General features: G+C 31.2%; 1 protein-coding gene across 1 annotated transcript in view; it reads right to left on the minus strand.

The window, feature by feature from the left end:
• TMEM167A (transmembrane protein 167A) overlaps positions 1-16,922 on the minus strand; it is a 42,743-nt gene that overhangs the window by 19,997 nt on the left and 5,824 nt on the right. Inside the window, exon 2 of the mRNA XM_003759870.4 lies at positions 947-1,056. Coding sequence (XP_003759918.1) covers positions 947-1,056 — 110 coding nt within the window. The remainder of the gene's footprint in view (positions 1-946; positions 1,057-16,922) is intronic.

The raw sequence follows: 16,922 nt of genomic DNA on the forward strand, positions 1-16,922 counted from the left end.
GAGGAACCTGAGAGACCTACTATCTAAAGTCATGCATTTTTCAGATATACAAGAAGGAGGAAGTAAAATTGGCATGATTTGAACTTAAGTCCTCTAATTTCATAGAAGATTTCCAAATTGTTAACTTATTAGTATAATTAAAATATTTAATAGTGTAGTTGTTCTACAGTATATAAGTTTATGTATATTTCATATGTCCTAGACAAATAATCCTTATATCTTCTTTAAGGTCTAACATAGTACTTTACACATAGCAGTTATTTTGTTTAAATGCTTGAAAAATGCACAAATGAAAGTGGACCTGGTACACTAATATTCAATAAACTATTTTCAACATGTTGCTTTACTTTTTTAATATAGGATGTGAAAATATAAATTTAAAAAAATACAGCATGTTCAACAGTTGATTTTCATTACCATTTTAAGCAATACAAATAAAATTCCTAAAAGATAATAATTTTAGGTATACACTTAGAGAATCTGTAATACAAAAAACGATTTTATAGTGGTAAAATTTATTAGTTTTATTTATAGGCACTATAAATATATTCAGTAATGTACAATCTATGAAATATGCTCCTCAAATGGAAATGATTTAAACTTTATTCATATTTTTGATGATTCCATAAGAACTAATGCCAAAGAATATCATTTGAAGTCATAAATTAAATCAGTAATCCAAGAAGAAAGATTTTAATAGGCTTCTTATAATATATACTTGAAGTATAACATTTCAAGGTCACCTGTCAAATCCATCTTTTAATTTCATAAAGTACCCATAAATGTAAAACTCTATTTTAAAAGTGGAAGAAAATATAAAGGAGAATTATTAAACAAATTTACACAGAGCAAGCAAATTTCAAATGTATATGAAATCTTAATTTACTAATTGCCAGATGATGTCCATGAAAGTATTACTTAGAACATTTAGATATTAGCAACATACCCAGTTTTATTTTTGTCCAAGACGCTAGGAGCCAAGGATCGGATATATGCACAGGTACATATAAGCAGCAAGATTACTGTCAGTAGGCTCTGAAAGTTGAAAATGGCAGACTAAAAAAAAAAATAAATAAATAAAAATTAATGTCAAGTTTATAACAACACATTTTGATACCTTTTAAAAATCTAATTTTTTTCTTCTGATATGCTACATATCAAAGACAACAAGAATGTTCCTTGGAATCAGGGTGATTCCAAGATTCCAATCCTGTCTCTGACACTAATCAGCTGTGTAATCTTGGGCAAGTCATTTGACTTCTGTGAAACTCAAATTTCCTTGTCTGTAATATGAAAAAGCTGGACTTCATGGCTTTCCAACTCCCTATTTATAGTCCTATGAAATAATGAATGACAACCAGCATACTTAAAGAAATCATCTTTCTCCAAAAGACCAATTAAGGGGAAGCTTGATTGCCAAATTTTACAATGAGTTATGGAGTACAAAGATTTTAATATATTAATGGTAACAATGTTTTAAGGCTCTGAGGCTTTATTTGGCAGTGGCGATATTTATGTGTAGGGGAGATATTTTCCTTGTGGTTGTCAGATAAAAAAAACTCAACATTTTAGAAATTAGTGTAATAAATGAACAGATTATGGCTCATATGTCCCAGCATACTGGAAATACTAAGTTTCACGGAAAAATAGTACCTATGCCTAATCTTTATTTTCTTATGTATAATAATCACTTCTAAATAGTAAATGCAGAAAGTTGGATATCTACTTAAGAAATGGTATTTGTTCTTATTGATTCTTAAGATATTAGGTCAAAGGAAGCATTTGTGCATGCAATACAATATATGTAGGGTGACAAGAAGGCTGGTCTCAGAAGACATTTCATAGGTCATCTATAAGTAGGTATATATTCCATAAGATTTTTTAGGAGTTCACTAGTGTTGATCAAAACTCTTCTGAATTATTTTCTTGGAATCAGAATAGAACACAGGATAATATATTTAAGAGATGGAATGTTGAATCTAAACTTTACATTTATGGATATGGAAAATGAGGCTATAATAACTTGTCAAGGTTATTTCGCTGTCTTTTTGTTGAAGATGTGCTAATACATACTTCATTGTTTAAGAAATTTAAACCCTTTGGTATTTAGGCCTACAAAGTTTTAAGTGTTAAAACATTTTGTGAGAGACAGATTGCCTTAATGAACAGCTAAGAATGGAGTCACAACAAATCACACACAACTGAAAATGACTGAACAATAATAAACATTAGCCTCAACAAGGAAGAATGCTTTACTCAAGTACTTTTCGACATATTTTTCAACATTTAACCACTACCTTTGCAAAAGGGCAATAAACATGATTTTTAAAATTTATTTTTTTGCCATATTAATCATATTGTAAAAGAAGACATAGACCCAAAGAGAAAAAAAATAATTACCAAAATAAAAAAAAATGAAACTGAAAAGTAGTAGGTTTCAGTCTGTGTTCAAATTCCAATAGTTCTTCCTCTGGAAGTGGATAGCACTTTCCATCACGAATTCTTTAAAATTGTATTTGATCACTGTATTGCTGAGAACAGTTAAATTATTCATAATTCCTCATTACACAGTATTTCTGTTAATGTGCATGTTCTCCTGGTTCTGCTCACTTAATTTTATTAGCAGTTCATATATAAGTCTTTCCAGATTTTTTTTTAAATCCACCGGCTCTTCATTTCTTGAAGCACAACAACACTTCATTACAATTATATACCACAACTTGTTCAGCCATTCCCCAGGTGATGGGCATCCCCTCAATTTCCAATTCTTTGCCATCACAAAAAATAATATATTTTTGTAAATGTAGGTCATTTTCTCTTCTTGGTGATATATATATATATATATATATATAAATATATATATTTATATTCTTAGGGATATATATTGAGGAGTCATATTTCTGGATTAAAGGTTAGCACTTTTATAGCCCTTTGGTTATAATTCCAAATTGCCCTCCAGAACAGTAAATTAATAAACATTAAATAAATGTCTATATAGGTGCCAGGCATTGTATAAGCCACTAGGGATACAAAATGAGGCAAAAGACAGTCCTTGTCCTAAAGGAGCTTATAATGTAATGGGGGAATCAACAAATATATACAAAGCTACATAAGAAATAATTAAGAGGGGTTAGGCAATGCTTTCTGTAGAAGATGGGATTATTGTATAAGACAGGATTTAAAGGAAACCAGGTTAGTAATTGGAGCATAGAAGAGAGAATCCTAGATATGGCAGTTGACCAGAGAAATAGCCAGAGCAGAAAGAGACAGCATATCTTGTTTGGGCAAGATAGCAGGCCAGATCAAACAGGTATTTCTGAGGAGTAAGGTGTAAGAAGACTGGAAAAGCAAGAGAGGTCCAGGTTATAATAGGTTCTGAATACCAAAAAGATTACTTTGTATTTGATTACAAAGGCAATAAGAAGCCATTGGAATATATTTGGGGAGTGAGGAGATTTGGCGTGATTGGACTTAAGCTTTACTTTTGGAAAACCACTTTTGTGGATGAATGGAGAATGGACTGGAGTGGGGAAAAACTTGATGGTGGCATACTCACCCGAAGTAGGACAGTGTCAGATGAGAGAAAAGGTATATTTGAGAAAGTTGAAAAGATGAAATTGATAGGCTTTGGTAACAGACTAAATAAGAAGGGTTGAGATATGACTCTTAAATCGTGAGCCTGAATAGAAGATAGGGTTGTTTTCTACAGTGACAGGGAAAATAAAAAACAGTAATGTTTTAGGAGAAAAGTAATGAGTTCTGTTTGGGACATGTTTAAAAAGTTTAATGAACAACTATTTTGAGATGTTAGATACTTGGAGATAAGAGTTGTAACTTAAGATATTAGTGTTTTTGATCAACACTGCTAATTTAAATTTTTTAGGGGTAATTTTAGACTTATTTCCTTGAAATTGATGTCCATAGCACAGCTGTACTTTAAATTTTAAAATTTGATTATAACTGATAACAATTCACTTTTCATACTAATAGGCTTAGTCAATGTTCTCACTCAACTTCTAATTTGTTTTTTAAAACAATATTAAGCTTAACACAAAATAAGTTACAGAATGTGAATTGGTGATAAAATATCTAACCTATAGAGAATGCTAATTGAACACTGAACAATTGACATATTGATCTGCATATATATGAACTAAAAATCATAATATGTATTAATTTAATGGTCTAGTAGAGAATAAAAATGTGCAAATAAAAGTTATAAAAAAGAACTTAAGACAATACAAGTCAAGGGCAAGCCATAATTAACTGGTAGATGTTAAAAGCTTTCAGAGTAGAATGAAAATAGAGCTGTTTATAAAGATAACTTTTTTTCTCATTAAGGCATGGCTCTTTTCATTCCCCCCCCACAAATTTATGTACTAATCTCCTTACTTTTACAATTGCTAACATACAGAAGTGTTCCAGAACAACAACAAAAGTTACTGAACAGAAAAGTGAAGCCAGTCAAGAGATTGTGGGCAGCCTCACTCTTCCTTCCCGACTATCCTCAATTCTCAATTTCTTTTCTTTAAAAAAAAAAAAAAAGAGGGGCATGTAGGTGGCACAGTGGAGAGAACACCAGCCCTGATGTCAGGAGGATCTGAATTCAAATTTGATCTCAGACATTTAACACTTCCTAGTTGTGCAACCCTGGGCAAGTCACTTAACCCCAATTGCCTCAGCAAAAACAAAACCAGGAGCCCCTCTCCTACCTGCAAATCCTCCCAAAACAACCCACAAACACCAATTCCAAACCAAAAACTAAGTCAATCTGGGTAATCATTGATAGGATTTTAGATTTAGAGTTAGCAGGGCAGATTTACATCTGGAATTATTATAGAAGACACTGAGATCAAATCTTTATGAGATTACTGAGGCTAAGAGTTAAATATCTAAGGTAGAATTTGAACTCAGGTCTTCTTGATTCTAAGCTTTTTCACCTTGTTATCATTATAAAAATTTCTTTTAAGATTGATACATTACAAATATAATAAAAATATCCTTTCCACAAAAATTCAACAACAATGCAAATGGCAAAAATTTATTTCAATTGACATGTTCTTATAGAATCAAAATTGAGTTAAGGTAATGAGACTATTTCAAAGAAGAAAATAATGTGGAAGACAAGCAATTTTCTAAGATACTGGTTATTTCAATGGATGAATGCTGATACCAGGATAAGCTGTTAAACTGTACCAAAGGAAATGGTCTAATGTTTATCAACATTGAATTCATGAAAATATTCTTATGAATCAGCATGGGAAAAAGACAACTGCTGTCTTAGGACATGTTGCACCCAATATACAAGGCTAAAATTTAAATGGAAAAAAACAAACAACAAAAAACCAAAACACCTAAATTTCTTTTTTTGATATTTATACCAAATTTATTAAACATTTTTCTCGAATTGCACACTTTAACATATATTGGATTACTTGTTGGCTAAGGGAGGAGATGGGGGGAAGAGAGGGAGGAAAAAAATTGGAACAGATTTTGCAAGGGCAAATGTTGAAAACTATCTATTATTGTGTTTTGAAAATAAGGAGCTTTAAAGTTTTTTTTTTTAAAGTTTTTTAAAGTTTTTCTCCACAATTTAAACTTCATAAATTTAAATAAAGTAATAAAATAAATAAATTTAAATTTATTTTCCTATCCTGTATAGTGCTTTGTTGTTCAGTTGTTTTCAGTCATGTCTGACTGTGACTATTTTCGTGTTTTTTTTTTTTTTTTGGGGGGGGGGGGGGGGTAAAGATATTAGAGTGGTTTGCTATTTCCTTCTTGAGCTCATTTTGCAGATGACAAACTAAGGCAAATAAGGTTAAGGGGCTGCCCAGGGTCACAATACTAATTAAGTATATGAGGCCAGATTGGAATTTACAAAGATCAAACTTCCTGATTCCAGGGCTGGTCCTGTAATCTTATCCTAACTTGTACATATAGCTAATAAAAGTAGTTTGCAATATAGTTTATAAGGCATCTTTTGATTTGGCTAATCTATAGAGTTCAGGAGAAGCAATATCCAATAGATTAGTTTGATAGGTTGGAGACCAGGTTGTTGAAGAGCTTTAAAAGTTTCAATAGAAGAATTTACATTTTATATCTGGTTGCTCCACAGGGTTGATTGAATACAAGTGTAGCATGGTCAGATCTGTCCTTGGCACTGTGATTAGGACTTAAGGCAGAGATTTCAATTAGGATATTGCTTCAAAAATTTAGGTAAAAGGTGAAGGTGGTAATTGTTTTAAATGTAAAGAAGGGGGAGGATGAAAGAGAGGGAAGATTTGGCTACTGATTACACATGTGGGGTGAGAAAGTATAAGGAATGGGATATAGTGCTCAGTTTAACCTGAGAGTCTGAGAGTATTGGTACCTAAAAAAGAAATAGGAAATCTGGTTTGAGAAGAGGAATAATAAATTTGGTTTGTACATGGTGAGTTTAAAATGTCCAGTTGGTAACTGATCATACAAGGCAGGAACATAGAAGAAATATTCTCCTTAGAAGCAGAATTAAACTGAAGAAAGTTGTTTTCTAATTTAATATTTTTAGAACATCCCATTTTAGTTCTCTTACATTTTAATCAATAATCACTTTTTGAAAATGTTTTGAACCAAGATTAGAATTAAACAACTGTACATTAAAACACAATTTCAATGCTAAAAAAGAAAAAATTCCAATTCAATAAAAATATGTCTCAAAGTGAATGTGTGGGTTCTTAGAGAACAAAGGTTTACCTTAGCTGTTTTATGTATAACTTTTGTAAATTAAAGTGTAAAGACCTACACCAACTTTTGGCACTTCTTAGGCTTTTTTGGTCTTGAAATATCTTGAACCTATGGCATTGTGAATAAAAGGTATCTAATTCCTGGATAATTTGTGTTCTTCAGAAACAATATGACTGGAAAGATATGGTATGGCTAAGAGCTTATGAATATTGGGAGACTGAGTTAACACCAAATTTCAAAGTCTAAATAAAATAGTTCTTTATCAGCAAGACATCCCATTTTAAGTGGAAAAAAATTATAGTTTCATAAGCAATTAAATGGGAATTTTAGGGGGAGTTTTGCAAAGCCTCAGACAACATGCAAAGACTAGCAGATGACACAGTTTATGATCAAATACCTAATCAAAGTTTTACAATAAGATAGTGTAACATCCCATAAAACAAAAAGAAATTAGTTTTCTGGTATGAAGGGGGTATAAAAAAATTTACATGCATTTTTCAGATTACAGGCATGCTGCAGCATCACCTACTAGCCTCTCCCAGGGATGTGGAAGGGATAACTGTATAACGTTCAGGACTTGGACAATACGTGTTTTAATTAACTAAGCCTAAGAAATCACAAAGTTGGTAAACCCTAATTAAAAAAGGGTGAATAAAATAATAAGATAATATATACTACTATTATTAAATATTTACTGGATGTTTTCCTAGTTTTCAGATTTTTAAAAATTTTAACTACAAATATAAAGAACAGTAATGTGTAGATTTTAAGCACATATGCATGTTATGTTAAAATACATTCTGAAAAATCCTGTTATAAATTACTTAATTATGACCACAATCACATTCATTTTCACACATAGTTCAACACTAAGAGAACGTATGCAATTAGCTCTGCATAGTTATGCTTCTCATAACTCTTTTGGTTCCAATATGCATCATGAAATTTCCAACAATTCAATTTATTCATTTTAATATTATTCTCTTTTCACATCTTCAAGGTATTGCTATAAAGCACTCTGATTTTCTGCAGGCCCCCAGGCATCAATTAACATGGATACCAGCATGAATATAGTAATCTAAATTAAAGACAGATTCTTGGTCATATCACTATTTAACATATTATGCAGCTCAAAATTTTGGGGAGTGATATAGGGTTTACTTTTCCCTTCACATTAAGTCTATTTTAATATTTCAAATTTGTCAGAAGCATGAGTGGTGTCTGACTTAACAATATCTGTCTTCCTAACCCCTAGAATCCAAAATAATGAATGCATAAATGCTGCGAGTTCTCTTAAAATGATTTTAAATTTATATATATATTGACCTAAAAATACCAATATATATTATCAATGTAGAACAAAGGAGTTTTGTTTTTGTTTTACAATAATAGCTGTCTTTTTTTTTTTTTTTCCTGAAAGGACAGGTTCTTGCATCCAGAGATATAAACTAAACGTGGATTGTCAACATTTTGATATTGCTACAGAGATTTTGTTGTTATATGGATATATTAGCCCTAATGATACTTTGCTAGAATTGAAATCAGAATGACATGAGTTCAAAATCCTCTTTAGACACTTAATAACTATATATGATCCTGGGCAAATCAGTTTTGTTTTTTTTGTTTTTTTTGGGGGGAGCCTATTTCCTCAGGTATAAGATGGAGGAAAAAAATAGCATCTACTTCTTAGTTATGTTGGGAGGTTCAAAAGGGAAAAAATGAGGTAGTATATATAATGCACTTTGCAATCTTTAAAGGACTTGTGACACATAAAGATTATTATTAGCATTAATGTTTCACACGGAAATGTTAAGTATAAATGAAAAGAGCAGAAATCTCTACTACAAAGATTTTTATTAATCTTTCCTTGGGCAGTTCTTATTTAAACCATTAATGACAGATATTTATTGGATACTGATTATCTGTTGGAAGAGCTCATTATTTGATGACTGAAAGCATATGTAGAAATAGATTTTTCTATAAATCTATATCTAATCCACAAAGATGTGATCCAATGCTTCATCATAAAATAAAGATGATCTTGGGGACTTTGAAGGTTTTAACAGTAGAACACAGGATTGACTAGGTGAGAGAGGTTTCAAGCAGTCTTAGAAATAATTCAAACTTGTTTTCTTTAGATCTGTCTAAATAAATATGAATACTGGTGGATAAGTATCTTACCATAATAACCCACTAAATTACAAAATGGTCTTGAGTTTTGTGTGGTCTGTTTTCAATTCTGCAAAAGAAAGGAGCTTAAAAAGGGACAGAAGGTGTTGACAATTTAAATTCTTACACTGTTTATAAACATTAATTTAGTTATTTGCATTTAACAGTAGAAAAAGGGGATGAGGGATAGGCTGACAGAAACAATGGAACTGAGTTTATATCTCTCATAGGTTACATATGTGAAAGGAGGCAGGTGGAGTGTGGATCATTTAATCTCTATGAACCAGGGTTCCTCTTAAAGTTCCTTCCAGTTCTAATTATATGATTCTATGAAACTGCAAAAAACGATAGTGAAAGAATAATTATAGTAAATCTTAATGTTCCTTTGCTAGAACTAGATAATTTGGATAGGAAAAAAAAAAAAAAAAAAACAAAGCAAAAAAAGCAGAAAAAGTATATTTCAAAGACTTAAAGTAACTTCTGAATGGTAGTATTAAGGAAAATTATAATTTTAGAATCACAGTTTCTTGGGCAAAAAACATACATAAATGTAAAAGAATGGAATACCCTATATAGCCCATCACATAATTTAAAATATCATTAATACAAAAAATTAAGCAAAAGATACAGATCTAAAATCATGCTCAGTTATCAAATCTAATGAGCAGATCAAACAAATCACAGAAGCAATATGTTTAAAAACGACATTAACATAACACAACTTAGGGAATGGAGCTAAAGTAGTGTTCAGTAGAAAAATTACACTACTTAAAAAATGTTGACTAAAAAAAGTTGCAGATGAATTGTGCATATAACTAAAGATAAAGTAAAACAATTTAAAACACCCAAGAAAGCAGAAAAGATGACTCGAAAATTAGAGAACATATAAAATAAAAAATAAAGACTATAAAACTGATAAACTTCATTTTTTTAAGTGAATTACAAAATTGATAAAGTATTTGAAAATCTGATTTTCAAAATAAAAAGCTAAAAAAAGATCATCTTTATCATCATTATATGCTAGTAAACATAATTTGCAGAAAATGGGCAAATAGGTAAAAGAAAATAAGCAAATTAATAAGGTGAGAAATAGAAATCTTAAGCAATATAATCTTAAATTACAAATGAATTACTGAAGATGGGGAATGAAATCATAAGTATCTAATCTCATCCCAAAACAAGTATTAAGGAAGTTTTTTCCTTAATTCATAGTCCAGGAAGAAATTCATAGTCCAGATATATTTTAGAAGGGAGTAAGTACAAACAAACCTTTAAAAAGCAAATAATGCTTCTGCTACAAATATTAAATTTCCCTAATTGAAAAGAAGGCATTTGACTATACTTTTTAAGACAAATACGGTCTTGATGCTCAAACCAGAGAGGAATAAGACAGAGAAAGATAACTATAAATCAATTTTAATACAAAAATTCAAATGAAATCTCAATAGAGAATCTATAATCTACATATTAAAAAATGTCACCTGTATAAAATTTGGCTTTTTAATAACAATATAAAAAATGACCCAATATTAGAAAGCAATCAGCATAAGTCAAATAACCATTCAAAACTACATGATTATGTCAAGTGATGAAGAAGCCTGATAAAATTTCTTCTAACATGTTAAGCATGCTTGTCACAAAAGGACCCTCCCTCTTCAATATAATTAAAATTATGCATCTAAAAACCAAACAGCACTGTTTTCAGAGGAGAAACACTTAAGTTTTCCTTATAATAAGTATTTGGGTAAAGGATCTATCTCTCCGTATTAGAATACTAAGAGCATCTGTGTTTGCCAAAGCAAAAAAAAAAAAAAAAAAAAAAAAGCAAAAAAAAAAAAAAAAAGAAAGAAAATACAAGATCCAATAGGCAAGAAAGGCTTTGTTTTGGGATGAGATTAGATACTTATGATTTCATTCCCCAACAATAGAATTCCCTCTACCAATGTAGACCTTCTGTAGCTTTGTATGACTTTATAGTCTTTTAGTATTTTGAGAGGTAAAATGATTTGGTTTGTCTTATACAGGAAGTCATTTCAGAAACGGAACCTAATTGAAGTCTTCTGTCCTTGAGGACCACTTTCTATCCATTAATGAATGCTGCTTTTTGAAAATATGCTATATGCAAAATATATAAACATCTCCTCACATACATAAGAATTATCCCTGTTTGCAGGCAACTATGATAGTGCAGTGCCTGGAATACATTAGGTATTTCACAATTGCTTACTAACTGATTTACTTAAAAAACTCAACAAATCCAACAAACAAAATGGGATAGTTAATAACCTCAATAAAATATAGCATACAAAGAAATTCTACAAAATCTTTGTCTAAGTGGTTGGTGTCTTACTACATAAATGGGGCAGATGCTTAATCTTTGCTTTAGGTTTCAGATGATTATATATACTAATAAGTGCTCAATAAATATTGTTTATTGAATTACTGACAGAATTTCCTGGATTCATAACATTGTCTCTGCTTTAGGGAAATAATGCCGACTGCTTCCATGTAACAAAGGAAACTTCTATTATATATAATTCTATTATAAATAAAAACTGGTAGATATTGCATGCCAATTTTCCTCATTTAAGAAACTGAAGCTATTACCCTTCAGAGAAACAAATAAGCATAGTATGTTCTTATGTAGATATTTGTGAAAGTATGTGATATATGTGTGATTATAGACATTTACACACATGTATGTATGTATGTATGTATGTATGTATATATATATATATGCATGCACACACAAACACATATCCACACTTAATCGTAGCCTTCTTGGGGGAGGTGAGAAGAAACAGAAAAAAAAAAAAAATAAAGTAAGAAATACACAGCAGAGAACAAAAGAAAATCTATACGGGGAAAAAAAGATGGGATAGCTTGGGAACATAATGTATTGTATTTATTATAGAGGTTTTCCTGATATAAAAATTTATTGTTTCATATTCTGAATCTTTTCTTATGTTCTAGGGCATTTTTTTTTTTTCTATTTTGTACTTAAGTTTTAAGTAAATATATTTAATTTCAAAAACACAAAAGAAACTGAAGCTACAATTCTTTTCATATCAATGAAAAAAATGATAAAATACTAACTATAAAACATTGCACAAACACATGTGTATGCTTTTATCTAGCAACATAATTTTCTTTTATATGGAACAAAGGAAATTTTTTCCCTTGCTTTACAAATCAGGAAATGAAGACAAATGAAAAAAAGGGAATGAAAACAAGTATGAAATTGCAAAAATGAATGACCTTTTCTTTCTGACACCACAATTGTCATGATCCTGCCTCCAATACACCCTTTCACCTATAAAACTTCCCCGGGCTAAATATTCTCAGTTCCTTCAACTAACACTAAAATTGCATTATGACCAGATCCTTCACCATCTTGCCTTCCTCCTGGCACAGTGTCTAGCTTATGAGTATTTCCTAGCATGTGGTACTCAGAATTCAAAACAATTTCAGATTTTATCACACCAAGGCAGAAAATACCCATATTCTCATGTCCTTAGTCCTGAAGACACTTTTCCTACAATTTAAACCCAGAAGCACTTTTTTGGGGGCTTCATACATACTCCTGACTCAACCTGTAGATTTTCTCCCCAGATGAACTGCTGTCTGATTATGTCTCAAACATTATATTAATTTCCTTAATCCAAATATAAGAGTTTATATTTAGCCTTACTACATCCCATCTCATTAGATGTGACCCAGTGTCCCATTCTAATAAGATCTTTAATTACCATTACATTGGTATGTAACCTTGGCCAAGTCATCATATCTCTATAGTTCCCAATATTCAAATCTATAAAATGAGGGGGTTTCATCAAGCAAATGCTAAAATTTCTTTTGAAGCTCTGTGATCTTATAAACAGAAATGGGGAGGGGTCATAATTCTTAAATGTTTGTTGAAGATGCTCTCTACAAATAAAAATAGGGGATAAGTGCTAAGTCAAATCAGCAAAATAAGAAAAGGGTAAAGTAAGGTAAAATCTCTAAAGATTTGGCAGTCAAGCATTGGGTAAATCTTCTGGTTTTATTTTATTTTTTTTAATGTAGGCAATTATTGAGCTGTTATATACAGCAGTATGAAAAGCATCCTGTCAGTTCTAATATCCAACTGTCGAAAATATTTTTGTTACTTATTTGAGTTTACATAATTTACAAATCCATGGCTCAAAGCAATAAAATTACTTTTGGGGACCTACTTATAAGGATGAAATTCTGGCAAAGTTTTTCTACTTTCATCACATAATAAATGAATTTGAAAGAACAAACTATATGCCAGGAGAAATTTATTAATTTTATATCAATGAATAAGCCATACCAAGGTAAGGATACAAGAATCTATCAGCTTATTTATAAATGAGTTGCATTCCAAAATCTTGTTCACAAGTTAGATATTTATAAGTAGACTTTTCCCCTTATATAAACAGTGTTTCAGACTATATACTTACTGTACAATGTACACTTAACAAAAATGTGCTGTTAAATAAACAAGATTTAGTGGCTCAAACTTATCCACAAAAGTCTATTTAACCCATATGGTCTGCAAAAAAACTTAGAAGTCAGAACACTAGGAATACATTTCTCTTCTCACTGGGTCACGATCAACACTTTTCATATGATGAAAAATTTCCCTTCATGTCTCTGTCTCTCTGTTGTCAAAATCGCTTGTTAATTAGATCATAGGTTTATAGCCAGAGAGGCACTCAACACTTAACCTAATTCCTTTATTTTAGAAATGATGATACTGAGGCATGGTGAGGCTTAGTGACTTGTTCAAGGTCAATTACATATTAATCACAAGCCAAGGATTCAAACACTAATCTCTATTGACCTCTTGATGAATCTATAACTGCCTCCTATATATCTTGAACTAAATGATCTGCCACTAGTACAAGTCTACTTATAATCTTCTTTTTGGACTGCCATTTTCTTTTCTTTTTGCTGAGGCAATTGGGGTTAAGTGACTTGCCCAGAGTCACACAGCCAGGAAGTGTTAAGTGTCTGAGGCAAAATTTGAACTCAGATCCTCCTGACTTCAGGCTGGTACTCTATCCATTGTGTGCCACCTGGCTGCCCCTGGACTGCCATTTTCAATGGCTATCTTTCATATATGGAATTTCCTCCTTTCCATCTCCTGGCTTCCTTCAAGTCTCAATAAAACAACAAAACCCATCTTCTTTGAAAAGTTTTTTCCCAGGTCTCCAGTAATATAAATACCTTAGAAGTAGCAAAGTGGCACAGCAGATAAAATGTTGGGCCTGGACTGAGGAAGATCTGAATTCAAATAGTATCTGAATTTGGGTAACTCTGGTCAAGTTATTCTATCTGTATGTATGCCTCAATTTTCTCAATTGTAAAATGAGGAATCATAATATCATCTACTTCTCAGGGTTACTGTGAAAAGTAAATGAGGTATCTGTGAAGTCTATAGCAGTGTGCTTGGAACCTAATAGGTACTTAATAATTTCTTTCTTTCCTGCCTCTGACATTTTATTCTACTTATTTTCTTTTCTTTTCTCTCTCTCATCCCTGCATATATTTTTTCCACACAGTTAAAAGCACACTGTTTCCTCTGAGACTGAGCACTCTGAAGCCAAGGCCAATTTTTGCCTTTCTTCTATCCCCAGAGCTTAACATAGTACATGGAACATAGTTAAGTGCTTAATAAATACATGCTGACTTGACCTTTACCCACTAAATCATGTTGACCTTTCTCATTCTCTCATTTTTGACCTTTACTACTTTCAACTTTTAGAAAGGAATATCTACATACCTGCCTTGATTATCAAGGGGAACAGATCTTCTTCCCTAGGAGGGAGGCGAAGTCAGCCTATCTACCTGCCATCCTACCTTTATGATATAATATTCATAAGACAGATGAACAGTTAGAAGAGATAACCTCTAAGGTTCCTTTTTTCATGATTTTAGATATTTAAAAGTCAAGGCAGTAACTTCACAAATAATCTTCAAAAGAATAGTCCTTAGGTTCAGCAAAATCACATTCTGCCAACAAGATGCCTAAACTAAAAGAATAACATATATTTACAAGTCTAGATTTATTAAGTAAAAAGTCACAAAAAGTTTATTAAATAACATAATAGTATATGATAACTTAAAGTTTACAGGTTACATAGATCTCAGAGAAAAGTATCAAATGTTTATTAGAAATTAGTTGACATTTTAAATTACCACAAAATTTTTTTTCTGAAACACAATGTCCTTTCTTTCTAACCTTTCATTTCATATTTCAATTATGTTTATTAAAAAATATATCCTTTCAAAATGACAACTTCTTTAGTTTTGTTAGATTAAAAAAAAAAGTTAATTACATGTGTTTTGACAATATTTGTATGTATTGCTAAAAAACATAAAAAATTAAGTATTATGCCATTTTCCTGCCTATTTAGGAGACATTCTCTATGATAAGAACCCTTGACACTGAAAGAGGAAATACTGTCACTAGTATATTTTTAAAAAAATAAAAAACCATAAGCTGTTTATATAGTAAATGCTTCATACCAATTTTAGTAATACATTTTAATTTTTCCCAAACTCTTTATCTGCACATCTTTTAAGTTTTGATTATATAAAAAACAATAGGTAGAATTTAACAACACAATTAGTGTGTGTGTGTGTGTTTGGGGGGGGAAATGGTGAGCTTAAGTAAAAATAGTATAGAATTTTAAAAGGAGTATTTCTTGGTAAGAGGACAAAAATGTTTTTGAATACATGGAACTATCATTTATATACAAAAATGATTAAAGGTCAGTACTATTTTTAAGATGATCTTTGTTACCTAATTGTAAAGCTATAAGCCATTCTTATCATCTTACCACTCTTACCAGAGTAAGAGAAGTATATTCATATTCTTGGACTGCAATTAAGATACTTGAGGGGAATACTGGCTCTAACACTTACTCTTTTCCTACATGGTAGAGAAAATGATCCCTCTACATACATCTTAAGGAGCTGTCCTTTGAGTCCAAGGAGATAATGTCTATATGATAACATTGCAAACCTTAAAGATCTATATGTTAGCTAACACAAAGTGTCATAATTGTGATTTTTCATTAATTTAGGTATGCCTTTTCCCAATAAAGCTGAACTACATTTATGACCTATTTAGCTTACTGTTTCTTAGTTTATAGCCTATTTAGAGTAGTACCAATTGTAGGAAAGATACATCTGGAAAACTGGATGTTGAGTCATACAAATTACATGGGGAGAATTACATTCCCCTCATCCTGTACTGCAGGTTGGGCTCTCCTCACCAATCTTCATTTCTCTTTGGCTTGAGCATCTTCAACAAACATTAAGCTATCAGGATTTGTCACCTCCAATCAAAAGATACATTTTAGATTTGTAGTGTGCCCTTAGGACAATTTAGCTGATTTGGGCAACCGAGGCCCAGAAAAGTTAAAGTGCTTTGCCCAACATTATGGAAGAAATAAGAAAGTCAAGATTTGAAACCAGGGCATGGATTCAAAAACTAGCACTCTTTAGAACTATGCTTTATGCTTTATTTTATCAAATCTCAAGAGAAGCTAGCTTTACAGCACAGAGCTTAATTCTTATAGCTCTTGTTAAATCATATAATAGGTATGTTATATAATTAATTTTTATGATTTATGTTCTTCCAGAGTAGCATCTGAAGTTTTGCTATTTATTATCCTAAGTATTATAATTAAAAATACCTGTTGAAGACTGAGGGCAGATACGAATATTATTTTTGGACAAAACAATTTTGGAATCTGTTTTGCTTGACCAGATCTATGTGTTTCAAGGGCTTTCATGGTTCCCCTCCCCCCCCTCCAAAAGACTGGGGGAAGGAGAGAAAGTAGATTTTCAGTATTTGAAAAATTAAAACATAATACAACAAAGAAAAAACCTTGTTCAAATGTTTATCTAGGCTCATTAACCCATAGTATATTCAAAGGAACATAGATTTAAAGTTGGATAAATTAGAACCTAATTCCTAATCTACCTTATTACATTATGGTAATATTAAACATGTT

The sequence above is a fragment of the Sarcophilus harrisii genome, chromosome 1, assembly GCF_902635505.1.
Source record: "Sarcophilus harrisii chromosome 1, mSarHar1.11, whole genome shotgun sequence".
Classification (NCBI taxonomy): domain Eukaryota; kingdom Metazoa; phylum Chordata; class Mammalia; order Dasyuromorphia; family Dasyuridae; genus Sarcophilus; species Sarcophilus harrisii.